Below are 27,758 nucleotides of genomic sequence, written 5' to 3'. Positions count from 1 at the left end.
GAAATTCCATCACGTTGAATGTGCTGCCGCTGCTGCAATTCAGCTAGCATTAATCATGATTCTTATTTGCATTGCTGTTAACAGAAGAAACATTCTCCTTCATCTGAAAGTGTATGTTTTCTCTTAAGATTTAGTGGACGTACCTGCCATAATATGTTCCCACATAATCTTGACAAACCTGTCCCGATCACTCCGTGCCTGTTCATGGATAAAACCCAGCGCGTGGTTCATTTCATGCTGAATTGCTCCTTTATCCATGCACCCATTTTTCACCAGGCCCACTGCTTGACGTCCTCCGATTTTCCCAAAGTAGGACCAGCAGCTAAGAACAGGCAATCAATAACCAAAAGTGTCACACTCAGCACATACAAAGAAATGGATGTACTGATTATGCCACCAAGGGTCTCCAGATGTGCAGCCACAGAAGGGCCCATGCAAATAGTCACTGGTGTGAGATATCTAGTCTTCCAGAAGTTGCCAAACTACATAGGGGTGGAAACAAAGCCTTTGAAGCTTTATTGGAATGATATATGATATCATATTTATATGAAGGATATATGATATGATAAATGAAGCAGTCTAAGTAGTTAAGCAAAGAACCTGAAACAACTGTAATACTTTTTTACAACAATTAAGGAAAAAATCTCATTTTGAATTATAGCCCATTAAGTCCACACATACATTTATTCCTGCAGTCCATTAACTAATGTAACTACCAGTATGTCTAAGGAAAAATGAGAAACTGCACCTGCTCTCTGAATCTTGACTCCTAGGTTAAAAAAAGCAATTACTTAAATCCAACTCAAACCAGAAAAACAGCTGAAAGACCTTTTGAGTGTTTTCACTCCCGGGAGATTGGGAGCTTACCTCTGCCCACGTTCAACATACACATAGTCCTTTTCTGTAGTGCGGTTTACAAACTGCACACAGGTCAGTGTGGAGATCTCTTGCAGAGCATCAGCAATCCAAGACCTCTCTGTCATGGCTAGAAAGAGAAAGAGGCCAGGAGAAGGCTTTTTTGGTTAATCAAGAAGCGGCACTGATGGCGTGCATTGTTTTAAAACTTCACAGGACTCGTTAGCTTTTGTCAGGCAAGTAGTATAAATAAAATGGCAAAAAGCCTTCAGAAATCTTGGAGTTGATTGTAAAGGGAGATGTAAGAATTACGGCTGGTCCTTCTGCATATTCTATAAGAGACAGCTGATGGAAAGCAAGACTGGCATTGTTTCTTCCATTACAATAAAAAAAATGAGAGTTTCAGATACAAATAGTTGGATTACAGTAACCCAACTGAGCCATCTGCCTGCAGCTAAGCACCAAAAAACCTGTTTAGTTTATAAGAAATGTCCACACAGCCCTTGGAATCACTTGAGACAGCCGGTGTTCAGAGGCTCTGGAGATCACAGTGTTTCTATTCAGGGACCAAATAAAATTAGAGTGTTTATCTAATTTGGAACATTTTGGCTTCTTTTGGCTTCGTCAGTTATCTGCAACTGATTTGTATCTCAATGTCCTCATCTTTAAAGTTTGAAGAGAGGGAGGTAGATGAAATGACCCTTACCTAACCACAAGAGTGTATACTGCAGTTCTGAAAGCCCGTGGGCAAAGGAACAGCCTGGATTACACAGAGACAGGGCTTTCCTCAGCTCAAATGATAACACAGAAATTGGAATCGGGCACGGGCTTTTTTTCCACTTCCATGCATTTTTCTCTCAAGGTAAGCTTATTTATGAAGGGTCTGTATGGAAGCTTCGGCAGGGGGGAGGTGGAAGACCTGCACAGCCCGTACAAAGTTTTCTAGATGAAGGCACTGGTCCTGCAGCCTTTTGCACAGAACAGAGCTATTGAATGGCTAGAGGGAAATAATAAAAGTATCTCCAAGGATTTTTTTCTCCCTTTTTGCCTCTGCAGGATTTCTAGTGGGGGATATACCTATGGAAGATTTGAAAGCAAATCTGTGTGTTAAAAAGCATTCCTAGTGGTAATTTTGAACCAAATTACTTTCATAATGTGAACAAATTCTATTACTTCTTCTGTGCTTGCTAAGTATCAAAGTGCATTGTAGCTAACAGGAACGAGCTAAAATTAGCTGGTATTTATGTAACAACTACTGCTCAAGTAACCACACATTGTACTGAAGTCTTAGCAAGGCTACCACAGGGCTAGCAGATTCGCAGAAGCAGCACGTCCATAAATCCTCATTTGTACAAAGTTTGCTTTTGGTGCATGCCACACAAACACAAAACAACAGAGAGAAAATCACTTCACAGCAGCTATTTGCATACACTCACAGAAATCAGAAGAGATGTTAATTGGGACCTTGACAAGTCCATCCTGTGATTTGGGCCATAAACAGCTCTCACAGTTAATTGCACTGCGTCGTCCTCTTCTCAGGAGGATGTCTCCTTCATACACAGCTATTTCACTGCCTGATGAAGAAAATAATGAACACACGAGGCACTGAGAAGGCAAATAGATGTGCAGAAGGGAGATGAGAGGTATCCAGTACCTAAGCTTCTGTGCCTTTGGAAATTTCTTTCACTGAAGTTCATTTCCCAATAATGTGAAAAAGGATTAGTAAATTAAGACCAAGTGAATGGAGCATTCACAGTATGCTAAGACTAGTTAAGTCTGCCTTGCTTCTTGGATAGAACAGATTAATATTAATATAGATGTCATAGTGCAGCTGTAATCAAAGTCGTGACTAAATATACTTCATCTTAAGAAGCTTTGGGAGCCTCGAGAGTGGAAGGCTAAGTATTATAAGTCATTGCTCTCTTCACTAGAGCTTGTGGAATTAAAGAAAATCATAACGGACCTCTGCAAAAATGGGACGAATCATACAACAGAAATTACTATTTTTATCATGCATATTGAATTCATGCAAGATATTGAATTCATGCAAGATATTAATTTCCAGGTTAACTGTTAATTTAACATGACATGCTCCTCAGTTCTAACTCCAAAATACTTGGAATACATTTCACAGACAAGAGGTATCTACAAAATGTACAATAGTCTTAGGTACAGCAGACAGGGAAGTGCCTTATATCACATAGGAAAAATCAAAGTGAAAAGTATTCTGATTTGCTGAGGCTGCACATGAAAAAAGAACATTTCATGTAGCAATAGCTCAGTAAGTCTTAATTTCTATATCATGACAGCATAAATAATCACACTGAATGTGACTTTAAAACACATCTGAGTTCCGTGAATTGTTTTCCACTGACGCTGGAAAATAACTTCAAAGAGAAAAACATATTGAATAATGAGCATGAGGTATAGAGAAGCAGCCCCACCAAAGCCTACAGTTATTGATATAATAATTGCAATCAAACTCACCTAAGTCACTGTTTCTTGTAGCTTTCTGAAAAAAAGCATATATTTTAATAAGTTCTTATCTCCATAGCATAAAACTTCTATTAGGTAGAATCACAGCAGCAAAAGCTTGTAACTAATTTTAAGATAGAGCAACTCAGCAGCAGCAATGTAAATTCTCAGCATCTGCGAGCAGGGACACACCTGGACAGGTTTACTCAGTGCAAAGCTATAGAGAAATGCTAAATGAGTTGGCAGAAGAAAGTACTTCATCTTCATGTTTCCGAGATGATTTTCTCTGCTCTGCAGCTCCGTTCTCAAAGCTGTGGCTAGTTTACTTGGGGCAAGTTTTATGGGAAAGCTGCTGCTGTGGTTAACAAGTGTAACAAAATATGATAACAAGAAGTATTTTCACAAAACAAACAAGCTGCAGGACCTCTCAGGAGAATTTCCAGGCTCTCATTTCTTATTTATCTTCAGAAAACAGAGGAAGTGGAGCAATAGGAAAGAAAACCCAGCAACCTTAAAGTGACTCATCTTTAATTCTAAGAAGAACCCATGAGCTGCTGCAGGTCTCCTTAATGCTGAGCAAGGGACAGGGTATGTGGCAGCAATCTGTTTGCAGCAAAACTCAGTGTCAAGAAACACTTTGAACCATCCACACTGACTACCTGTCCTAGAAACAACTCAGCTTGCTACCAGCAGCTACCTCGCTGTCAGCCTGTCCCCTCTATGTACAGCTTTCAGCCAGGCATTGCTGGCCAGGAGCACTGGAAATCAGCTGGAGCCAGAGATGAGTCTGATTGTTGGTTGAAATTGTTTTTCCTGTACCGTATCTTGCAATCTAATCACCACTGGCAGTGATTGTGAGTCTTTCGGAAGCCTACAAATAAATAAAACCACCAGCTCCCAGAGTTTTGGCTTCCTACCTGGGAAGCTCTCCTTCCTTGGATGCCCATGCATAGAAACAAGCCTAAAAAGGCAGGCTAAATCCTAAAACCCCACACTGTCAAAGTAAGCCACGCAATGGGAATATTCATGTTGAAGCCACATTAATACCACCATAAGCAGGCAGGTGTTGCTTTTTCCTCCCACCTTCAGCCCCTGCACAAATACTTAGGTGCTACAGAAAATCATAAGGATTTGCTGTGTCAGGTCTTTAAGAAGCAAGCAAGCAAACCTTTGGAATTGCCTGTAAAGGCAAAATTCAGGGGAATCTATGTGGTTCAGAGCAGATGAAGATGCCAGAGCTTCTTTCCAGATAGATGTATGGGCTGGTCCTCTGTTTTTAAGAGCTAGCAAAATTTTAGCTGATATTCTGTAAAGCTTTGCTATTAATATCTTCATTTTACCCTACTAAGAGTTTGTTGCTAAATTTTCTAAAATATTCCACAGTTTTGTGACTTTCACAATTCATCTACAGTTAATAATTTCCATGTAGATTATACTGCAATAATGAGAAGCAGATGTAAAGAACTCCTTTTGCTTTGGCTGATAGGAAGCTGAAGTTCAGAAGACTTCATTAGTTTGTCACATTGGTAACCAGCGCTCCTCCCATACAGTTCTGAGCAACCTCCGTATCTATTCACAACTCAGAAGAAAGACAGAGGAAGTCAGAAGAGGACATTGCTGCTGCTGCACATCATAAACGACAGGGGAGACAGCAGAAGTTAAGACAATAAAAACAAGAGAGCAAGACCAGATCACTGTGCAGAGCCTGAAGCTGGGTCACTCCAGCTGCACAGCAAGTGGGGATGGAAGGGCCCTCTGAAGCTCTGCCATGCAGTTTTGCATATCCATTCCTTGAGCCAGGAGATTTATCACATGGTTTAATTCATTTTCCCAACTGCCAGAAAGAATTGGGTATTTTTCAAGTCTAATTAATAGACCAAAGCCTCACATCACCTGATAACACATTATCAGAAGTCGTTCTCTTAAATGCAAATTTCCTTTTCAATGCTCTTTGTCCTCATTGTCTACTTTAATATTCCAGCAGAATAATGTTCAGGTCTCAGTTTATTATCTATCCAAGTAATTTGATCACACAGATGTAACTTGCATCCTTTCTCCTGTTTGCCTTTTCTTACATTGTCTTTTGTCATTTCTCATTCTTAGCCACACTGCCCTTGATCTGCTAGGTATTTTGTCACTGCTCTTTGTTACTAATTTTAATACTATGTTTATCACATCCTTAGTAATGGTTCCTTAGTTTCACCTTCATTCTATGGCAGAGAATGAGCACTTCTTTCACTCCGTAATCAAAGTCCCTCTTGGCATAAGATTAAATTACAAAGGTAGAAAAACCAAATATCTGTTAGTGTTTAAGCATAGATTTTTCCCTAGCTCTGTATCTGTAACAGGTATCATCAGAAACAACAGGAATATCAGTCCAATGATCTTTCCATAATGTGAAACATATAGAGGACACTTCCCTGGCTAAAGCATTAGAGTCCTCAAGGAAAAAATAGTTCAGGAGAGTGAAAGGCCGTGTGATTGTGTAAGGATCTAGTGGAGCATCACTCTGATGCTCAGTTTCCCAGACAATTATGCAGACAATTCCTAGTGAACAAACAGTTGGCTTAACTCAGCTCTGTATTCATCTTAAGAAAGTTATTACTTTCTAGGAGGATTCAGTTATCTCTAGATGCTTAAACAGGCCAGTTCTTACTACATCAAGAGTCCTAACTTGTTCAGTCACAACAATAGAAAGTATGGCACTTAGTACATCACAGTTCCTTTTTAGACCTGTTTTGTTTTACGCTGCATTTAGACAGAAATCAGCTTCTGCTGAAGAGCAGTTTCAAATAACTTTATAGCCATTCAATGAAACTATTACACTACACTGTAACAGGCTGAAAAAAAGAGTTAAATGATAAAAACCATGTACACCACTTCCTTTGTGTTTATGTTATTTAACAGTTATCTGATTACAGGTATTGTGTCCTTCAGGATGCTAGGATTAGTGAATGCATACAATTCATGCCTCATTATTTACTGGCTGAGAGAAGAAAATGAGTTTTCCTGCTTTTCAGTTGCCAGTCAGTAAATCGGTTCAGAATAATTAAATCAGTGACCTTGACTGAGTGGGGAAAAAATGGTTTGGCTTTTTCAGAAAAGGTGAAAAATCACAAAAATAAGATTTTCTTTTTTAAGTCCTTACTTTGCCCAAGTTACCAGGCAGCAAAAGCAAACCTTTCATAGAAAAGCTATCATAGCGTATGCTTGATACATGAAGACTTGAATGTTAAGTCTAATCAGTCTAAGACTAATTATTTTCAGGTAATTAGTTGATTTTAGTGTAAGTTAGAGTATCTTATGCCATAGCACATATTGATGTATTTCCACATTTTAGGTACATTTTTATTTAAATGAAAGATTCAGACTTTAAAAGACAGAATCTCTGGTGTAAATACTGAGAGATGTTAAAAGTAGTCTGAAACCAGTGTATGTTTGGACTCTGTCCCTCCTAAACCACTCCTGCAGCAGTGTGATCTCTGTCATTTTACCACCACTCATCTTCTACCCTTCCAGTGTCAGAATGTTAGAAAGGAGAATCGCAGCTCCAAAGACTGTGCATTGGAGATAACTACAGGCATCAGTGAGCCTTAGCCCAAGATGATGGCTAGAGACAAGAGTAAGCTGAAGCTTTTACATCCGACTTGATTTTGTCTGGTTTGCAGTAGCCGTTGGCTGAAAAGAACTTCACTATTTTTCGAACTTGATGCATAGGAAAAGTTGGGTTCATGGAGACAAGCTACAAAAGTCAGTTTCAGTATTTGAGTATCAAAATACCCACATGGGACTGGCTGGTCTACAGGTTCCCTGTTCTGATAAAACCTGATGTGAAACCATTATCTAATTGCAAACATCACGCCAATATATTGTTTTATTTACAAGCACACAACAAAAGTCCTGATGTAATGCTGCTCTCTAGTGGTTTGCCATTTGTACAAGTGGGACATGCTTCCAGAAAGAGTGAGGAACTCCCCATCACCACTCGCAGCCCGTTCATTCCTTTGATCCCTCTCTGCACAGTACAGACCAGTAACTGCCTCCTGCAGAAAATGCTTGCAAGCCTGAAGAGTCTGTCCTGTAATGCATGCTAGAAGCGATGCACCAGTTTTAGCCTAAATCATCTCAAGACTGCTTTAGCATCTGCAACTTGTTGCTTCACTATTCACCTCCACCAGATACTTTTACATTATACACACAGATGCCACAATAGGTTTCTGATGCGTTCTGATGGCCCATTAGGAAAATGAGCTCTTTACCTGCACTATTTTCCCCTAAAGGATTTTTGGACCTTAAAATTTCTTTTATTAATGAGTCCTCCTAAAAGCTTTTAGAAAGCTTATACTGCAGAACCCAAACACTCTTCTGGCTCTGCCTTAGCTCCACTTTACAACAGAGGTCATTGCTCCCTTCCCTGGCTTGCTTTGGAAGGAAACCAAGACAAATGGACCAGAGAGAAGCAGCAGGAAAAGGGCTACTCCATAAGCAGGGTTCTAGAAACTGTAAGTGCAGCACAGCCTATTGATGAGGTGTTGAACCACCTTCAGTGCCCATCCAAAAGCTGAAGGCACAAACAAGACTACAACATAGGCTTGACATCCAGCAAAAACACCGAGACCAAACCAAAGGAACATGGTCCTACAATGAAGCCCCAACAAGAAGCAAAATGTAATGCCAGAGCTGAAATAGAGGCCCTGGGCCAATGGGCAGAGGCCCCAGGTGAGGCCAGTCAGGAGCCACTAAGGTCTGTTGGCACCCTCCATCCCCAAAAGCTACAACATGCAAGGCACCAGCCTTCCTCAGTCCCCGCACTGTCTAGTGAACACAACCGCAGCTTAGGTAACTGTATCTACTGGGTCTCCAGCTGGATCATCATGGGCTGCTTCAGAGGCATCTAGGAGACTGTATTTAAACTCTTGACTCAGCCCCTATACATGATGTTTATCCCTTAGTCTACTTCTTCCATTTTCATTATATATTTCTTCCAACCCTGGGTATGGAAGAAATCCAATCACTCACCTGGATCCTTCTTTGAGCTTGATAGCATCTTCCCCCAGCTCTGGCACTGCAGAGATTTAAGTGGCACTTACTAAGCTCACTCAGTAGCTGAGCAGTTTCAAACATGAGCTGCCTCTGAAGTCCTGGATGAGCATCACCTGCTCCTAACAAGTCAGTACTGTTTGTTGCACTGATTTGTGCTAAACCCCTTTCTTCTCAGCAGTGATATTTTCTCTGAGGCATCCTTCCTTAACCTGAGATTTCCTCAGATCAACCCCTGTAAGGAATGAAACACACCCCTGTGCTGCTCCATAGCACATGTTGGCCTAAGGGATGCACAGCTTTTTCTGCAGTAACCTTATTTTTACATCTTGCTTTTCTACTGATTCCAATAATTTTGACAGATTTCCAATTTAAAAAGATGTATCCTTTTACCCATGTTGTCACTTCTCAGAATTTATATTGCTCTTTATTTTTACCAGATGACTTCCACTCTTCATTTCTGCTGCTCCCACATCTGACTGCTCTTTATACAATGTCTAATATAAATTTTATTTCTATGTCAGTAATATTTTCATTAAGTTTCTAAGTTTTTATCCTTTTAGTTGTTCCTTTTAGCTAATTTCTTTGCTTTTAGGGAGTTCCACTTTTTAAAGTGCCACATTACAACTATGTGTTTTTCAGGTCTTTCTGTGCAACCAGAACTTAGACTTCATACAAACATGGAAATGTACGCATAACATATCCATGCAGCCTATGCATGGACGTGTATGTATTTCCACAGCAGCTTTCAGGGAAAGAAACCTGAAACCTTGTATGAAACAAAACTGGTTTTATACACAAGACACTACATTGAGGTGAAATTTCTTAACAGAGGAGCATCAGGCAATTGGGTAAGATGCAACATTTCTTTCATAAACCTGTCAGGATGAAGCTTCAGACATAGAATAGGTTTGGATTCTCTGTGTGTTTGTAAGGACAGCACATGTCTTGGGAATATAAGCTGCTAGGCAAAAAAATGACATGAAAAATGCACAAGCAGGTAATAATGTTCAGAACTTTCTTAGCATGCCTTATTCAAAGTATTCTGAAAATATAATGAAATACAAAAATTGGAATGTTTAGCCACATTTCATGAATAAAGAAATTCAGATCCTGGCTTATGAACAAGTGCATCCAGGATGTCTCAGTAGCAGAAGGAGAACTAGAAAGCAGGAGTCCCATGCCATCCCTCCCTATGGAGATTGCTACTCTTTCCTGGCAAAGGAACAGAGCCTCCAGTCTTCAAATGTTCTCTGGCAAGTGCTTACAAAGCAATTGGGTGCTATTACCGCTGTTTTAGACAAGAAATTAAAGTAAGGTTTTCAAAGCTGATTGCTAAAGAGACGCACCTTCAGCCACATTTAGGATGTGAAACAGGTGTGTTAGTTCCCAGAAGTGCTTAATATTTGCAGCTCTCACAGAGGTCAAGGATCTACCCTCAAGAAAAGGAGTTGCTTAGCTTTCTGCAGGAGATTTGTTGCAGTCAGTATTTCTGTGGTTAATGTCTTTATACTTACTAATAAAGTATCCCAAGGACTACAGGTGGTAGTTGTTGTGATACTGGGTAGTGCAGAGTCAACAGAGGAAAGGGGTCTTCTGTACAGCATTTTCCCATGTGATGGAAGAGGGTTGTGCCACCTGTGTAAGTGACTAATCATTGTTTTAGTACTGAGAATTCTGAGTCACAATACAGTGTGTGCAGTGATGTCTGTCAGCACAAAACAAGCATAGTATAGGATGGTATATAAGTGTATAGGAGTGACAGGATGCAAGGACTCACTAAAGGCACTTAGTCCAGCTTCTACTGGTCCAGGTCTTGATGTCTTTGGTTACCTTTTCTTAACTTTAATTTAATCTCCTTTTCCTAACAAATATGTGCTATTGTTAGAATGCTGTTCTCAAAGTAGATTTTTTTTGACTCATGCAGGTAATAATGGTGGCTTACTGAAGGTTCACGAGAGAAGCTGCAGTCCAAGGAAACATTGCTAATACCCAAAAGATCCAAAAGGATTTGTGATGAATATGGATTGTAACAAGAAGCTCAGCTTGAGGCTGGGTGAGTAGCACATCATTATTACTAAAATAGCTATTTTCTGGCCACCGTTGCTGACTTTTAGAGCACTGCATTACCTGAGGGGATACTACTCTACAATGCTATAGTGATAAGGTTTTCTTTTCTGAAGTGAGAAAGGTTGAGGGTACTAAGCTGTGATGGGCAGTGTTGAAAAGGGCAGTCTAGGTTGTCTTAAGTTAAATTTCTGGATTTCCAATTAGAAAAAAGCAGCTTGTGAGGCCTGTTTCTTATGTGGTCTGTGTGTGTTCCTATCTTCCACCTCCTACAGAAAAATTATGTTGCTGAAATGGAGCCGAAGTGCCCAGAATAGAGACGAAAAGGCATAAAATGGTCAAAGAGCAAAGTGATTTATGCTCTGCAAGAGGGATGTGTATTTCCAGGTGTGCTGGAGGAACGAGGCAACATGGAGACAGTTTTCTTGCCCCTGTGGAAAATCATAATGTTCTTTGCAAAAGCAAAGAAGAGAAATTCAGGCACTAGCGTAGCTGCATTGTCCTTCCTTGGTGTTGGGGTGCGTATGTTTTCTACAGCTTAAGACCTGACATCACAGACTAGGAAAGCTTTCATGAAAATAAATATTAGAGGCCCTAACTTTATATCTCAGCTGAAATGTGAAGCTTCCAGGCAAAAATACTTTAAATACCAAACTGTGAGTATCAGATGGTTATAACTCACAGGAGAAAAAGCAACACATTTAATAATCAGCACGGTTTCTTCTGTGTATCATGACTATCTGAAAAATGCTTTTGCACAGGTATTTTCCAGCTCTATGTTTGCTTTTGAAACCTGATGTGCTTACAGCATGTCCAGGAGATATACACATTATAACCTTAATCCTGGAGACTCCCAGGAGTTAGACATGTAGCAGTTTGACTGAGTTTAGTTTTGCATTGCTGAGATTTCATAATATCAGCAAATCAAAGATTAGAGTTGCGTTATCTCAGAAACCTCCGAACTGTGGCTTTTCAACTGCATGTTGTTGATGAGCTGTTTGAGAGCAGTTTCCATGCTGGGGCTGTCATGCAAGCAGCCCTATTGCTTGTGTTGGTACAAGAAATAATCTCCAGCTGCATTCTGGAGTCATGCTGGATTCAACCTGTGCACCTACTGCTGTCTAATTTCCTAATAGCTTGGTGGGATTCGTGGGGAGGCACAGCTCTCTAGTGTGTTGTCCATGCCTACACTTCCTCTTCTTGCCTCTTTGATGTTTATGAACAGCAGCTGATTTCTAGGCTCTTTCTATAAGTTAAACAGATGAAGGGGGGAGGTGGAGGGGAACACTGAACAGGCAAATGGGAACACTGAACAGGCAAATCTGAGAATCTGTTGTGGTATCTTAGTGCTGGTTGATCTTAAAGTCCAGCATTTTAGATCCCAACGTTCTATGGGAGAGCAGGGGGGAAGTATTTCAGTTGGTCACTGCCTTTCTCCTGGAGACTTAAAAGGGGCTGAAATAGCCACATAAAGGTACAGGGTTGTCTCCATCACCTGAAGATCTGGATACCTCATGAACAATAAAACTAAAGTAAGGAAAGGACGAAGAGGTGACAGAATAGGAGTCTGTTGTATCTAAGCCTGTGCTTCAGGAAGTCTGTCTGCCACCTGTGGGATTGCCACAGCATCTTTTGCAGTTCTGCTATGCGAAGTTCCCATCTTCCTTGGATGGAGTAAACTGAGACCTCAAACCTTCAACATTTTGCTTTTTAAATAGTTTATATATTTTTCAACAGTTACTAGAATCCATATAACTTGCCTGTGCTTTCATCTCCATGGCAATGCTAATATCCTCTCTCCATGGTAGCTCTACAATAAGTAAGCCCAGGTCAACCTCTTCCCTTCTAGAGCTATAAATACTGAGGCACAGCCTGTTAGTGAAGAATAATATGAAGGGTATGAAGGAGATGAAAGTTCCCTTTCTTGGCATTAATAGTCCTACCACATTTCACTAGGATTAGGAAAAGGAACTAATTCTACATGCTAATCCCCATATGCATGCATAAATGCAGAAGCACAGTTTTGCATATGGGCACTGTCTCTTGCAAGCATATAAGCATACAAACGTTAAATGTTTGCCCTGCAATGGATTTTTAAGAGTGTGTAAGACCTGTAACACGAATTCAAACAGTCTGCAAAGTACTTCTGTGTGGTTTTGTGGTGAGGATAAGGTAGGAATCTCCTTCCTTGTGTATTGTATCTTCAGCTCTGAAGCATTGTTGTCACCCACTTTGTGTGCAACTTCAATTATTTATAAATATAAGGCAGAATATCCTTTGACTGATGTACTGCCAGGCATTTTTTTACTGTGCATGCCCCCATCATTCCTGTTCACACAGCATCTCCAGTGCCTGGTTTAACACATGGTGAATTATACCCCTCTCTTGCAGCTTTTGCTCTAAGTCATTATCTGGAAGACTCTGTTCTTACTAAAGTGAGACCAACACCTGCAGACTGAGGGAAGGTCCTCTAGAGTTCATTTATCAGCCAAAGACTGGAGCTTGCTCTAAACCTGGTCTATAAAAAGGGAGTTGGTCACCTATGGTAATATCTGTTGACTGCAAAAGCTGCATGTGGACTGCATATTACACTAACTAAAGGAATGTTATTTAGTAGTAGGAATTCTGTGATTACAAATAGCTGAAGTGTTCAAGACCCTCTGGAACTAGACACCATTCCAGGTGCTGATGTCTGCAATAGCCTGACCTAATAGCAGGTCTGTGTTCAAGCTGCCTTCGGTGGATGTTGTCTGGCTTATATCAGAACTTTTTTGCCTAGATATTGGACTTGGCCATCAATATTTAGTGTATTGTCAGCTTTTCTCAGTGGCAACCTATTTTAAGCAGAAGCTGTTGAATGTAGGTAGTATTTAAAGCCACAGAGAGTGTGCCTGTGTGAGAAGTGTCTCTGCTAGTTACTGCATCAACACAGTGACACTGACATTTCTCTTTTCACTGTAGATGGACAGGTAGCTGTCCCTGCCTGTTTCACTAGGTAGTTCAACAGCATTGCCACTATTCCAGAGCATTAATATGGGTCTAATGCAGGGCAGTGGATGCTTTGTGGATCAGTGATCAGGTTGGAAAAACCACCTGGTAGAGGCACTAAGAGGCTATTATGTCAGGACAGGGGCATGTGGCTAAAACCGTAGTGGGCAAGCACTGGAATTAGTTTACACCTCCAAATATACTGTAGAGCTTAGAAGAGTTCACACAGTGCCCAGCAGAGAAACAAGCCACTGCTGTTAATCTTTCCTCTCTAGGAGTATTAATTTTTACACAACTAATTTACTGATCAAACAGTAATGCAGTCAGTATACTGGAACTTACCTGTCATTAGGAGAAATACTTATGCAGTCCTTTCCTGTTGTGCAATCTAAAACCAGATACAAGTCAAGATGTCATCCTGTGCAATGGCCCCACCAAGCCTAATGACCTGAAAGAAGAATCCACTGAGAGTACTGGTAACGCCAAATGAATCTCCTCTTATAGCAGATACTTTAGGACACCAGTCTGCTTCTGCAGCACAATTTTCATAAAGCCATGTGACTTGTGCTTAATCAAGATTCAGGGACTGTAGTGACAGGACAAGGGGTAACGGGCTAAAACTTAAACAGGGGAAGTTTAAATTGCATATAAGGAAGAAATTCTTTCCTGTTAGGGTGGTGAGACACTGGAATTGGTTGCCCAGGGAGGTTGTGAGTGCTCCATCCCTGGCAGTGTTGAAGGCCAGGTTGGATGAAGCCTTGTGTTGGATGGTTTAGTGAGAGGTGTCCCTGTCCATGGCAGGGGGGTTGGAACTAGATGATCTAGAGGTCCTTTCCAACCCTAGCTATTCTATGATTCTATGATTCTAAGATGCACGTTTGCAAATGCTGACAAGTGTCTTAAATGTAGTGGTAGACACCTCTGCAGGTAGGGCCTTCTATTGGGATGCAATTCAACCTAGCAGAAACAGGCTGTGTGTGAGACAAGAATCTTTGGAATCTCAGAGTGGAGCTACAGGCCTGGTTACAAAAGAAGCAGAGCTCCACCAACACTAAGTGGAAGCCACAGCTAATACTCAGAGTCTGTCTGCTGCAGTGCCTCATGCTGTTATTTCCCTCCCTTTCCCACAGTTAATAGCAAGTAGAGGGAGTGATGCTCCAGTTAATAATTTATAAATGTCCAGTACTGTTAGGCCAATATTTAATTAAGCCTTACCACTGCAAGGTACAACTTATACTGGAATAGAATTATTACAGTTCAGTGCTATCAATATTCTTTTGGACCACAGGTCCTGAGAAGCCAGCTAGCACCCTCCATGCTCATCTCTGTTGGGAAGAAACTTTACTCTAGGGAGAGATCATAAAATGGATGATAGGAAGACTTTGGCCAGAAGCACTGCTTAAAGCAAGCACTGTAACTTTGCAAGCATTATCATATCAATGCCTTCTTCCTGTAAAAAAATTATACTGCCTGTGTAGGTAGAAAAAACCTCAAACTTCAATAGGTCAAGAGACACCCCCATATGAATTCTATGGTTCATGATAGGGGTGAAGTATTACCTACAGCCTTGTTCTGGCATCCTGAGAACAAATCACTGGTGATTCCAAATGTCAGCAGAACCTACTAGCAGAGCTTTGCTGTCTGTGCAGTTCAGAGTCTTTGGCAGGAGTTCAAAGTAAAAATGAATCTGAACATTTTAGAGGTCTGGGAAGCCCATATGTGAATCCAGTTATGTATCCTGGCATTTTGGCAGAGACAAATTTTCTGTTCCAGGACTTTGAAGGCTATGTAAAACATAAATTGCCTTTGTGCTCCATAGCTAAAAGCATATGAAATACAGCAGCTTTAAGTGAACCTAGAAGTTCAAACTCACTTTCTTTTTCACTTTCTTTCCCTCATTAAAATTATCAAAACCTGCTTTCATTGCCAAATATCTGGCCTTTTATGAAATGGAGCTTCCAGTTGCTTTCAAGGCTGGGTTTTTCAATTAATCTCATCTGAGTTTTAATTTTTGTGAATACAAACATAGGGGCTTTCACAGTTTATTTGGTATAAAAATGCTTTCAAACCTTGCTAGTTTATGTTGCTCAGTGATACAAAGCTAATCACATACTATAGGAACAAAGGGGCTACCTTTATTAAATTAGAAAAACAAACTCAAACTGGTACCTTCATTCTCAAAGTACACATTTTAATCAAAAAAGGGTGAAAATGTGAACTTCAGACAAAATGAAGTTCTTGCCCAGTCTAAGAATTAAACAGATGGGGTACCTGATTACTGCTGTCAAACTGAAGCAGCAGATTAGCCCTGTGGAAATTAGTGGGAATTTTGTATGACTTCAGCGATGAAAGGATTTTATTCCCTGAATGCTCCTATAACTTATCTAATTAGCAGGAGGTGCAACTATTATGCTTCTATGATGGCTATTCTAACTTTCTCATTTATGCCATCCTTCCAGGTGGCAGCATTTTCTACCTACTGTGGACAGTATCTGCAGGGATGTGCATTGTGTAAGATGCATGGCAGGTGAAAAATCAGGCTCCAAGGATCCTTTGTGGCCAACAATATGCCTTTTCCTATACAACCCATTTTGTAAAAAAAAATCCTTCTAGAAAATGCCAATATCTGCTGGTGGAAATGCTCTGGCCGTTTTATGTAACCATCATGAAATACTGCCTGCCACAGTTTAATAGAAACTCATTCTTTCTTGGTGCTCTGAAAACAAACTGACCATGGTCATAGTTCAGTGTCTCTTCACATCAGATTTGCTATATCTATTTTGCCCTGTAAGTTTGTGAAAGGCTCTGTCACAGGCATTAAGCAGCCAGCCTCATTTAAGAGTGCTCTTTCAAAGAACCTTAAAGAAACACAACAAAGAACCACGAATAATGACACAATAAGCCAAGCTGATATTTAAAGTTCAGGATTTTACATAATTGAGCAAAAAAACATTTGCATTCAGAGAAGTGGGCAGACTGATGAGAGTACAGCTCCAGAAGGTAATGGGTAAGTGCTGTATCCCTGTGCAGAAGGATTTTTATTAAAGAGATTTGAAACAGATTTTATATAAGAACTTTCCCAATAAAGAGGGGAAAAAAAACCCTAGACTGAAGCCAAAGTACCATTTGTAATCCAAACCAGCAACATGTACAGAGTTCTTTTCATATATCTACTTGAGAGCTAGATGATTTCAGCTTAGTAAGAGGGCTGATATATTTTTTCTTTCTATTACTGCCATTTTCAGTATTGTATAAATCACATCTTTATAGTCTTGCTTAGGGCTCTCCTGTAAGAACAGTATATTTAACATGCCCAAGTGTGTTAGTAATGTAACACCACCGAATGGGGGGGGAAGGGGGAATAAAAACCATTATAAAGCAAAGGTCAATAACAAGTAGCTTTCCAGCTTATTTTTAGTGTTTATGGTAAGAAAGGAGAATGTAGTATTAGAATCACCAATAGTAAAAGTTGGTTACAAGAGACAAATCTGTCAATGCCTTTATTTTGCTCTCCCATCAATGAGAAAGCTTACAGTGTCCTGCAGCTGAGATGCAGAACAGGAGAATAGGGTCTATCAAGTTCTGAAGGTTTGCCAGTGGTATAGTCTATCTCACTGTTCTGCAAATACCACTGAAGCTTTCTTGGTACTTCATGGTGGAGCTACGACGCAGTCTCTTCATGCATACATGGGATGTGACTATAAGCCAAAAACTGGAGAAACAATGAACCCTAGACCAGAAATGTCAGATCTCTTGAGCTGTGTGCAATATCCATGAAGAGAATAGCTTTGAGAGTTAAACTAATTTATTCTGAACAGTTGTTATCTGTAAGGTGGAAATAAGTTTGAGATTTTAATGAACATTTCGCAGTGTCTGGTCTTTATATTTTGCCTTTCAGCTCAGATGGTGAAAACAGCTAGTTAAATCTGTGTTCCCTGTGCCAGCTTTTCATTCTGTTCTCACTAAGGCTTAAGACATGCAGATATACCAGGAACATTGTTTGTGCTGTATAGTCTCAATCCTCTCTATCATTACCAAATGATGCAGCATCAGTGTTCAGTCATGAGTATGTTTGAATGCACAACATTACCCCTATTATAAAGTATTTTATTAAACAGATCTGATTAAACAGATCTGTTCTACAGCATTCACAGCATATACAGATATTGATTATAGCATATATAAATACTGAAAAGACATCAGTAGAAAAATATTTCCTTATTTTAATTTCAGATGCTCTCAAATCTTGCTGTGCTTGCATTAATTTGTGCAGCCAGTGCTGTTACAAGTACCAATTTTAATAGTTTATGGTCACCAAATCTACTTTAAACATGAATGTAATAGTTTATTCAGAAACATCAAAATCTCTTCCTTTCCATCTGCAAGACCAGCTCCAAGGCAGACCTGGAGCTGGCCAAGGCAGAGCCCACCAGTGATGCTGGTAGCACCTTAGAGATAACACAATTAAGAAGACGGGGGGTGAAGGGTGGTGGTGGTGGGGGACATGCAATGGAAACTGCAGGCAGAAAGAAGAGTGACACTATGAGAGAGAAACAGCTCTGCAGATACCAAGTTCAGTGCAGGTGGTGCTCTGGGCTCCGGAGCAGAGATTTTCCTGTGGCTGTGTGGCTGCAGCCCATGGAGGTCCAAGGTGCAGCAGATTCCACCTGCAGCCCATGGAGATCCATGCTGAAGCAGATTCCACCTGCAGCCCATGGAGGTCCATGGTGGAGCTGATTCCACCTGAAGCCCATGGAGGTCCATGCTGAAGCAGATTTCACCTGCAGCCCATGGAGGTCCATGCTGAAGCAGATTCCGCCTGCAGCCCATGGAGGTCTATGGTGGAGCAGATTCCACCCGCAGCCCCACTCCAGAGTAGGGGGATGCCCAAAGCAGGCTGTGACCCTGTGGGCAGCCCATGCCAGAGCAGACTCCTGGCAGAACCTGTGGCCCCATGGAGAGAGGAGGCCACACTGGAGCAGGTTTGCTGCAGGACTTCTGACCCTGAGGGGACACAGGCTGCTGCAGTCTGTTCCTGAAGGACTGCACCATGCAAGGGACCCACACTGGAGCAGTTCATGAAGAACTGCAGCTCATGGGAAGGACTCACACTGGAGAAGTCCATGGAGGACTGTCTCCAGTGGGAGGAACTCCATGCTGGAGCAGGGGAAGTACGTGAGGAGTCCTCCACCTTAGGAAGGAGCAGCAGAGACAACTGTGATGAACTGACCACAGCCCCGTTCCCCACAGCTTTGCACCACTGGAGAGGAGGAGGTAGAGAATTTGGGAGTGAAGCTAAGGCCAGGAAGAAGGGAGTGTGTGTGTGGGAAAGGTGTTTTTAAGATTTATTTCTCATTATCCTACTCTGATTTGATGGGGAAATTAGTTTATCAAAGTTGGGTCTGGTTTGCCTGTGACAGTAATCAGTGAATGATCTCTCCCTGTCTTTATCTTGACCCACAAGCCTTTCATTGTATATTCTCACCCCCATCTAGCTAAGGAGGGGAGTGATTGAGCAGCTTTAGTGGGTGCCTCGCATCCAACTAGGGCCAACCCACCACACCAGAATTTCCTATTTAACTGAAAAATGAGAACTAGCCCTGGGGTACCACTCTGCCTCTGTTCTCCAAGGTGGTTCTGCAGACTGGAAAAAAACAGTATGAAACAGCAAAAAAAATGAACTGCTTTTCCTCCACTGTGTGCTGAGTGAAGGCATTTCTAGCCTTTAAGCTGGCACATTTTTCCTTTTATGGTTTCTGATTAAACAGGGTCTACTGTACCGAAGAACAATTTAGAAGACATACATGACTGTCAAGGGCATATCCTTTAGAGAAGTCATTGCGAAATTTCTAAGTCAAGGGGTAAAAAAAGGGAATAAAAGCAATCTTTCCTCTTTTGGCCAAGTAATAGTTAGGTTCTCAATGTAACGTATTAACTCAATATTCACCTGTGGAATACTACTAAATCAGAGAAAACTGAACTCTCATCACCACCATTTGCTTAATGTTGTTTTATCTCCCAGCTCAAGGTTATCATTACTTCAAACTACCTTTCCTTTTGTTTTGTTTTGTCTGGCTTCACTCATTGCATCAAAGCATTTGCTAGCAGGTGTGTGATTGTGCCCCATGGTAGCTTTAAAGCAATACATGAGAACACAAGCCAAAGCCTTTCCACACTGGCACAGGGCACCCAAAGAAGCTGTGGCTGCCCCATCCCTGGCAGTGTTCAAGACCACGCTGGACAGGGCTCAGAGCAACCTGCTCTAAGTGGAAAGTGTCCCTGCCTGTGGCAGGAGTTGGAACTGGATGAGCTTTGATGTCCCTTCCAAACCAGACCACTCTATGATCCTATTATGTCTTTGCCACCAAATGGCAGAGCCTGATGTGAAGTAGCAGCAGTGGGTGTGATACGCAGATTGACTCCACAACTTGTTAAAGTTGTAAAGGAGGTTCTTTATTCAGCGCTGAGGTGCATGGGGATAGTTCCTCCAAAGTATGCACACCCAGGGTCGTTTTTCCCTTTACATTTATTTTCTTAAGGTATACATATGCATTAGATTACTGATTACGCCTATACATATTTAGTATCTATCCCTGCTTCGTATTATAATGAGCTAGAAGGTCCTTTGTGCCTGTGCAGTGCCCCCCTCTGGTCATGGGTAGGGGTCTCAAGATGAAGTAAATGAGTCTTCCTCTTAAACTTTTCACCTTTTAATCTTCACGCATAGCCTTAGGGTTTGGTGGGTATCCCAGCCATAAACTGTCTGTTTCTCCCCCTTATCAATAGACTCAAGCATCCGCTTTTCCTTGTCAATAGCATCATAGAATAGTTCGGGTTGGAAAGAGCCTTAAGATCATCTAGTTCCAACCCCCCTGCCATGGGCAGGGACACCTCACACTAAAAACAGTTGCTTATCAGTAGAACCAGATCTCTGCTTCTCCCCTTATCAGTAGTTTGTGCCTTGCTCTGCTTAGTAGGCATGATAGGTGTTTATAACAGACAATACTTTTGTTTAAGCAAGCGAATTCTTCTAACCCCTTTATACACTCCCCTGTATATTAGTCGGATTTCCCTGTATTATCCCCCTTGTACATTGGTTAACCCCGTATCAGGTGCAGCCCCGTCCTGCGGGGCTGGAGACCTGGTATGTTTGTTGAAAATAGTATGAAAAAAAGGCCAGAAAGCCCCAATTCCTCCCAGGAACTTAGCTCTTGAATGGAATCAATGAAACAACAAGCAGCACACACCAAGGACAGAGCCTAGAGAACAAACTCCTCACCTTGGTCAAATACCACCTCCTTGCCTGGCTATGGCTGGGTCTTATCTCCCTTTGCTGCACTTCCATGAGGTATATAACGGGAAACTGAGGTGGCTAGTGCGTTATAATCTGTAAAGCACTTTAACATCAAACGTCAGGAAGCGTTTGTTACCAAAGCGTGCCCAGCGCTGCTCCTCAACCTCCAACCCCTCAGAGCACCGCGATGTACCACAGCGACCCCCAACAAGATGGCGGCCCCTGACCCCCACGCTTCCTCTTCCGGCCGGGGTTGCCATGGCGCTGCCCCCCCTCGGCCCACCCCTTCTTGTCGCCGCTGTGTGTTTACACCGGGCAGGAGGAGCCGGAGCATCAGCGCCGGGGGACACGGGGACGCAGCCGGCGGCCGCCCGCCCTCCCTCCATCCATCGCTGCCGGGCGGCGCTCCGGGAGGCGCGGCATGAAGGTGATGCTGGCGGCAGCGGGGTCCCGCCGGGCGGGGTTCGGCTGGGCCGCGGTGGGCAGCGGTAGCTGTGGGGGCAAGAAGGGTAGGGGCCGGGCCCCCGGTAAGCATTAGCTTGAGGTGCTCGCCGTTCGCTCTCGTAATGAAGTGCAACTTCCAGAAGCTTCTGACTTGGCGGGGGACGTGGTGCTGCTTCTTGGAGCCGTCGCCTGGGGAAGATTTACCCCCTTCTCTCCGTTACAGCCCGGTTGTTGCCTGCGGCGCTGTGAGAGGAACCGGGGGAGGCTGCCCGGCCCGCTCCCCCTCTGGGCTTGTGTCTCCGCAGGGAAATAGCCCTACTTTGCCCATGCTTCCTCCCTCACGGCTGTACTCGTGTAGGCAGTTCTACTGCCCCGAGCAGCCGTGGCGTTTGGTGCTGCTGGTGTGCGCCTGGGAGCAGTAGCGCTGGTGCTCACCTGCGCTGCTTCTCTCACAGGCCCTTTCGGTGGTGTGGAGGGGACCCTCGGCTTTCTGCTTAGTTTGTTGTGGAAAGCTATCAGGGTAGAAGTGGGCTGACCCATGCCGGCAGGCAGCTTTGGTGGTGTGAGAGAGGTGGATGCTAGGGTTGACTGGGCTATAATAGCAGTAACAGTATACTGGCTCTTAGCTGAGAGGGTGTCTCTTCATTTGTGTTGGTTAGGAGTCAGTAGTGCTGTGGTATTGTTTTTCTTCCCATTGTTTTTTGTCCTGTCTCTTTAATTCGCAGGTGCATGACTTCTGAAACGGGGCCCTCGCGTTAATCAGTTTGAAACACAAGGCACCCCAGGCATTCCCCGTCTCCTGAATTTGTCCAGCAGCAAAAAAAAATTAGTGATCAGCTAGATTGTAAGCTCTTTGAGGTAGAAACTGTATGTTTCTATGGTCTGTGTATGGTCTATGATCTGTCCCTATCCTGATGGAGAAATTTGGCTCAGGCCTTCCTCCAAGCCTCTTGAGTCAAGTAAGTATGTGTTAGGAGTTCCCCAGCCTGTGCGGGTTTTGGGTTCTGGGCACTGCACGTGTTGGTTACTCAGGCTGACAATTGTCTCTATGCACAAGGGGCCCTCAACTATCAGTGTCTGCACAGCTGACATGGAAGAAAAGGGACAGTTTCTGACTGCGTAAAATAAATCTATATAAAACGAATGTTTCCTTCTGTGCAGTGTTATTGTTTTGTTTTGCATTTGTTCAAAGCCTGACAGTAAAGAGTAATTTCATTTTTCTTCCTCTCTGAATGCTTGTTAGTTCTAATAGTGCAACAAAAAAAAAAAGCATGATACAGCTGTTGGTAAACAGTGCTGTTGCTATTTGTGAGTTGTTGACTTACGCTGCAAAACAAAAACCTCAGAGTGCTGGCTGAACAGTGCATCCAGCTTGAGGCCAAAGCTGAAAAGATTTCCTGCAGCTTCTGTTTTATTACATGCAGAGTAAACAGCTGATATTTCTTGCTAAGCCCATTACTTCCACTGAATTCCTCTTTTGCCCCACCGGAGTGGGGAAAGCTTGTGGCTATTTCAGATGGGCTTATTCAATATACACGAAGGTGTGAATGGAGTCATGTTCTGATTGCAAGGAAAATGTATGTGTTTGTATGGGGACAGTATTTTTCTCTTTTAAGCAGTCATTTATCAGGTATAAACACTGCGTAGAGCTTTTCAGTATAAAAGGATTCACAGCTTTCCTTCTGACTGTTTTCTTTCGGTGTATGTTTCTTTCCAAATGTGCCACCTTTTGCTGTAGCAGTTGCCTCGGCTTCCTTTTTGTAAGCTCATTGCAGCTGCATGATTTGAAGTCTTAAGCTGGGGTGGGGGAATAATTAAATTTTTAATTAACAAGTGGCATGCATCAAAAGTGCAGTGTTTTACCCCTTAAAAGGGGGAGGAAAGGAGAAGTGAGGCAGAAAAAGGGGTGTCCCTCTGGTGTGGGAGATGGGAATCCCTTTTATGGACCTGATCCAAATAGTTCAGTGTGAGTTGAAAATAAGTCAAAGTTTAAGTTGTTGATCGTTGCAGGGAATACATCAGAACCAAGCTTTTTTGAAAAGTCATCTTACCTATTTCTCCTGTAATTGTTATTAAGCCTTGGGAAAATACATTTGACTTTGTGTATTTTAGCAGCATGGGTTTGGAGCCTTTCTCATTGATGCTGTCTAGCAGGTTGCTGAGAAATTAGAGCTGTCAAATGAGTTAATGCTACTGTGCATATGATGGCCTGCCTACTAGGCAAAGGAAGAAGCAGGTGAAGAGACCCATCAGGGGAGTTCTGCTGTGGAATTGATCCTTTCAGGATCTTTTACTAATGTCTGATTGTTGCTGAGGAAGCTGAAGATTGATGTATCTTATTTTTAAGTGAGTCAAGTAACTTAAGTATCCTGTTTAAAAGATGGACTGAAATAAAGCAGCTTGGCAAAGTCATGCTTTAAAGCTTGAGGGACTGAAACTGGATTGGATTTGAGGCAATATCTATGTGTACTTCGCTTCTGTTCCCAACTCTTTCAAGCAGTGGTGGTGCAGAAAGATGGTATTTCTGGGCCTTTTTAGGCTATGCAAAATACAAAACTGGTTAAAGCCTGTATTTCCTGCATGTAGGACAGGAGTGAGAAGCAGTCAGCTTGGAAGTGGACCATCTTGATGTGTAGGAATAAATGGTACATTTTTAATACACCAAGAGCATTTGCTTTCCTTCAAGGGCAGATCCTCTGATTGCAAGAAAATATGCCTTTTCAGGCTGCATTAGGGGCCTAGATAACAGGTCTATCAGGTGGGAAGGACTTAATTCATTAGGGGAGAATTGTGAGGAGATGACCAACTCCCCTCCGGTCCATCACAGTATCAGCTACCAATTACTATCCCACAATACAGCCTGTTTCCAGTGTATTTCTCTTGTGTCAAAACACTGATTGATGTCTTTGGGCTTGGGGAGCACTGGAGAATGTGTCCTGGATAGCAGAACCTCTCCATGCCTTACCTTCAACTGGTGAATGAATTGGGGCATTAAGTTAGTCCATGATGGCTACCGGGTACGGTTACTGCTGCAGTGACTGTAACACTGCTCCAACTTAAATACAAAATCAAAGGAATGAAAAGCATTGAGGGTCAGGTGATATTGAAGCAGTTGTTTGGGAGAGCAAGCTCAAGGTGTGATTTCACTTAAGTAGCTGCTCCCCTTTTTTATTGAATTTAAGTGATTCTCCAAAGTAGAATGAGAGTTTGTGCTTTGGCATGTGATCATATTTATGTTACCTATTTTGGGATAAGGCAGGTGTCATAAATGTGATATTTTCCTTTGAGAGACAGGTATATTTAAGGGAACGAACATGAATTTGCTGCTTATAATTCTGTTTGTCTTACTGCCTGTGATACTTGATGTTGGCAGATGGATCCCAGAGATCAGATAAAAGCATGAAGATGAAGCATCTGAAGTTATGGAAAGCCTGAGTGAATACTTCTCTTGCTTGCGTTTACAGACAGCTCTGTTCCTGAAGGATGAAGGATGTATGGTTTATCCTCTCAAAACTTGATGTATATGTAACTTCTGTTTTATGCTGTTTAGCAGGGCACTTGACAGTTGAAATGAAAAGTATTTGGGCAAGGAACAGTTTATAAAAAGGAGACAAAAGATATTGCTTCTATGGAGTATATAGTAAATTCATTATAGGAAGCAGGAGGAGAGTGAATGTAAGATATGGAGTAAAAGGGAGCATGGACTGTATAATCTGGAGATAATTCTGACCTGACTGTTTGCCTGTCATTGGTCACATCTGGTTTTCTGTTGGTGAACTGCCTTACAGACTTTCTGGTGGTTTTCTTTTCCCAGTGTTGCAGCTGAATTTCAAAGGGATGGGAAGAGGTTATGTGCCTTTAAAGTTCTGGGGAGGGTACATGTTTACATTGGTCAGGGCAGTAGCCAAGCTCTTAAGCAGTTTCTTCAACATAAGTGTTGATGCTGGCTGAACCTGTTGAAGTCACAGAAGCTGTTTGTGTCAGCAAATCTTACAGTCTGAATGCTGCAGAGCTTCCTAAGGTCTGGTGCAATTCTTTGGCTTCCTTTCAATCTAAAAAGAAAATCATCTGTGAGGGAGGGATGATGAAAATCATCACCTTGCAGGTCCTTAAAAATAAGAGGCAGCTGTTACCAAAAGCTATTGCTGCCAGAATTAATTTTTAAGTTGTGTTGCTTGCATTTGTAATGGTGGTTTTCTCTATCTGATGGTTGTTTAATTGCTGAGTGAAATAAGTCTGGTTGGAATCTTGGATGGGGCAGGTTGTGATATTTCTCACACTTAGTCTGGAAGCAAATGAGATCTCTGTGAAGCCTGAAATAAAAGGGGTGTTCTTGCTGGCAGGGCTTCTGGCTGTCAAGTTTAATGCATACAGGCTAAGGTGTGAAATTGGAGAGCTTGATAGTACCAGAAGATGCAGTGTTAGTTCTGTAGAGTATATAAATATTTTATGTGAAAGTTTTTCCTTTAAAATGTTCCAACAATAAATGCATAGAACAGTAAGTAATCCCAATCTAAAGGATCTCCGATCTCAGTTCAGAACTCCTTTGTAAGGAAGGAAATACTTAGCTACCTAGCCATCAACAAAACCAGTTTAAAATTGTTGTGATAGATACATCATATTCTGATCTCTCAGCTAATTCAGAAGTGCTTGATGTTTTGCAGACAATTTGTTTAGCAGTTCCTAATGAAATAAGGAAACAGAAGTTAGTTCTGGATTGAAGAACATATTTTTCCCACTGAAATTGCCTGAATCACTGAATGCCAGTTACCAATATGATTTAATTGATATTTCTGAGATGATGTTATTGGTAATTATTTAGTTGCTTTCGAATTGGTTTGCTTTGACCAGGGTCATGCTTTGGTCCTGCATCATTCCATGTCATACCTCTCTGTTTCAGAGCCTGCTGGGTATTTCTGTAAAGGGTGTTTTTACTCTATATTGTCTTGCCTCCGAATTCAGCATTTGCTAATGTGCAAGTTATTCTGTGCAGTTTCACTTTGCCTTCATGTAACTTGTTCTTTTCCAAACAAATGCAATTCAGCGCAGTCAGATTTTGAATATAACCAGTGTTCAGGACAAGGCATATCCTTCCTTGTGGAGATAGTAGTTTAAATTAGAATTGACAGCAGCTTACACAGCCTCTTTTGGGGTAACTTTCCAGCCTTTGCACTGCTGCATGGCAACCTTTTGAGAATTACAGTGATTAACCTGATGGAACTGAGGAGGAGTGTTCCATTTGGGCCAGATCTGTACATGATCAATTGAAGTGTGGTTGATTTGTTCTTCGTAAAACAGTCTTTCTGTGCTAAAACTGATGTAGGTAAAATTCGGATGGAAAATGAATGGTCGATCAAGACAAAATTCAATACAATAATTAGTTCAAGATCCAGAACTGTCTGAACTGCCACTGAGCAGAATGTATTGGCTTTTTGCTATAGAAATGGTGCTGCATGCTCCATATAAAGCATGAATGGAAAAAGTGTAAACCAGACTGTTGCTTGCTGAATGGGGAATAGATTGTGGTGTCATTAGTGTGGCTGAAAAGTTATTTATGCCAAGTAAACCCTAATTAGGATTACTCATAGTACAAAGTTGTTTTCTTGCTGTAGAAATAAGATTTTTTGACTCTTCTGCTGAGAACAATAGAACTCGATTTGAACTTTGCCATGTTAAAACTTGCGCTCATTGCCTCTCTCCTCCAGTATTGTTGTCAAGACAAAATTAGCTGGTGTTAAAATTGTAGCTTCCCTGGTGTGTTTGTCCAAATGCAGAGAAGAGCAAGTAATCTTACCAACTTTTCTAGTTCTTTCGTGCAGTGCACTTTGAACAAAGGGCTGTAATTTTATGTTACTGTCATGCTCAGCATTTCTATTTCTGTGCTTTCCTTTAGTGTTCTAGGGGATTTATAACTGCAACTTCAATTCCCTTTGGGCTGAAACCTGGCACAGAAGCTCTCATTATGAGCGAACCTTGTTTTGCAAAATCAAAAGCAAAGCATCCATCAAGAGCCTTCCTTAAGCCTACAGGACATGGTGGGGTGGGGCGGGGGTGGGGAGGAAATGTTTATTGTTGCAGATCAATTTTTTCCCTCTACAGGAAAAATCCAGCTGGCTTTGGAAACCTGTTACGTGTGGGTGTGCAATCAATAGTGATGGCAGATTCAAGTGGAACACTATTAGATTTAGAAAACTTTAACTGAAGGTATGAATTCCCCAATACACTGAAAGTTCATTACTTAAGTAAAAGCTGCAGCTGCAACCTGCCTACCAAAGGTACAGTGGTTGCTAAAAAGTTGCTCATGCTGTTTGAGACTGGTTGGCTGAGCAGTAGTGTATAAGGAGGTGGTTGGGTTGTTCTGTGCTTCTGGAGTTAAGTACCTGTAAGCTCTCAGCTCCCTGGAAAAGGGAGTAATCCTGTTGAACTGTCTGCCTAGTCTCTGCTTGTTTAAAATCTTCTTATGCTTAAAACAAACAATGAAGACAACAACAAAAACCCAAAGCAACATCAAAACCACCCCAGCAACCCTCCCAAAGACAATCCACCAAACTTCCCGAGCCAACCAACCAACCCCCCCCCCCCCAAACCCAACCTT

At 41.9% G+C, this 27,758-nt stretch overlaps 2 protein-coding genes across 10 annotated transcripts in view; one reads left to right on the top strand and one right to left on the bottom strand.

Moving 5' to 3' along the window:
• LOC136016566 (astacin-like metalloendopeptidase) overlaps positions 1-20,942 on the bottom strand; it is a 29,979-nt gene extending 9,037 nt beyond the window's left edge. The window contains exons 1-7 of one of the 3 annotated variants that reach the window (XM_065683940.1): positions 20,856-20,942; positions 13,768-13,873; positions 9,888-10,020; positions 3,343-3,367; positions 2,292-2,429; positions 868-985; positions 144-322 (exon numbers count right to left, since the gene is read on the bottom strand). In XM_065683940.1, coding sequence (XP_065540012.1) covers positions 144-322; positions 868-985; positions 2,292-2,429; positions 3,343-3,367; positions 9,888-9,977 — 550 coding nt within the window. In that variant the 5' untranslated portion in view covers positions 9,978-10,020; positions 13,768-13,873; positions 20,856-20,942. Of the gene's footprint in view, positions 1-143; positions 323-867; positions 986-2,291; positions 2,430-3,342; positions 3,368-3,522; positions 3,639-9,887; positions 10,021-13,767; positions 13,874-20,704 lie in introns of those variants that run through there. The other 2 variants (XM_065683939.1, XM_065683941.1) reach the window with 2 other exon arrangements.
• The window catches only part of LOC136016567 (transmembrane protein 263-like), a 240,463-nt gene that overhangs the window by 14,386 nt on the left and 198,319 nt on the right, over positions 1-27,758 (top strand). Inside the window, exons 1-3 of one of the 7 annotated variants that reach the window (XM_065683943.1) lie at positions 9,819-10,012; positions 10,298-10,426; positions 27,263-27,367. Coding sequence is in view for 1 of the 7 variants with exons in the window: in XM_065683942.1 (XP_065540014.1) it covers positions 21,141-21,146 (6 nt within the window). In the remaining 6 variants the exon portion in view is untranslated. Of the gene's footprint in view, positions 1-9,818; positions 10,013-10,033; positions 10,184-10,297; positions 10,427-21,010; positions 21,147-27,262; positions 27,368-27,758 lie in introns of those variants that run through there. The other 6 variants (XM_065683949.1, XM_065683948.1, XM_065683947.1 and 3 more) reach the window with 6 other exon arrangements.

This window comes from Lathamus discolor, chromosome 6 (assembly GCF_037157495.1).
Source record: "Lathamus discolor isolate bLatDis1 chromosome 6, bLatDis1.hap1, whole genome shotgun sequence".
NCBI lineage: Eukaryota > Metazoa > Chordata > Aves > Psittaciformes > Psittacidae > Lathamus > Lathamus discolor.
Note: the sequence above shows the minus strand (reverse complement) of the source record. Positions and strands in the feature narration are given on the sequence as shown.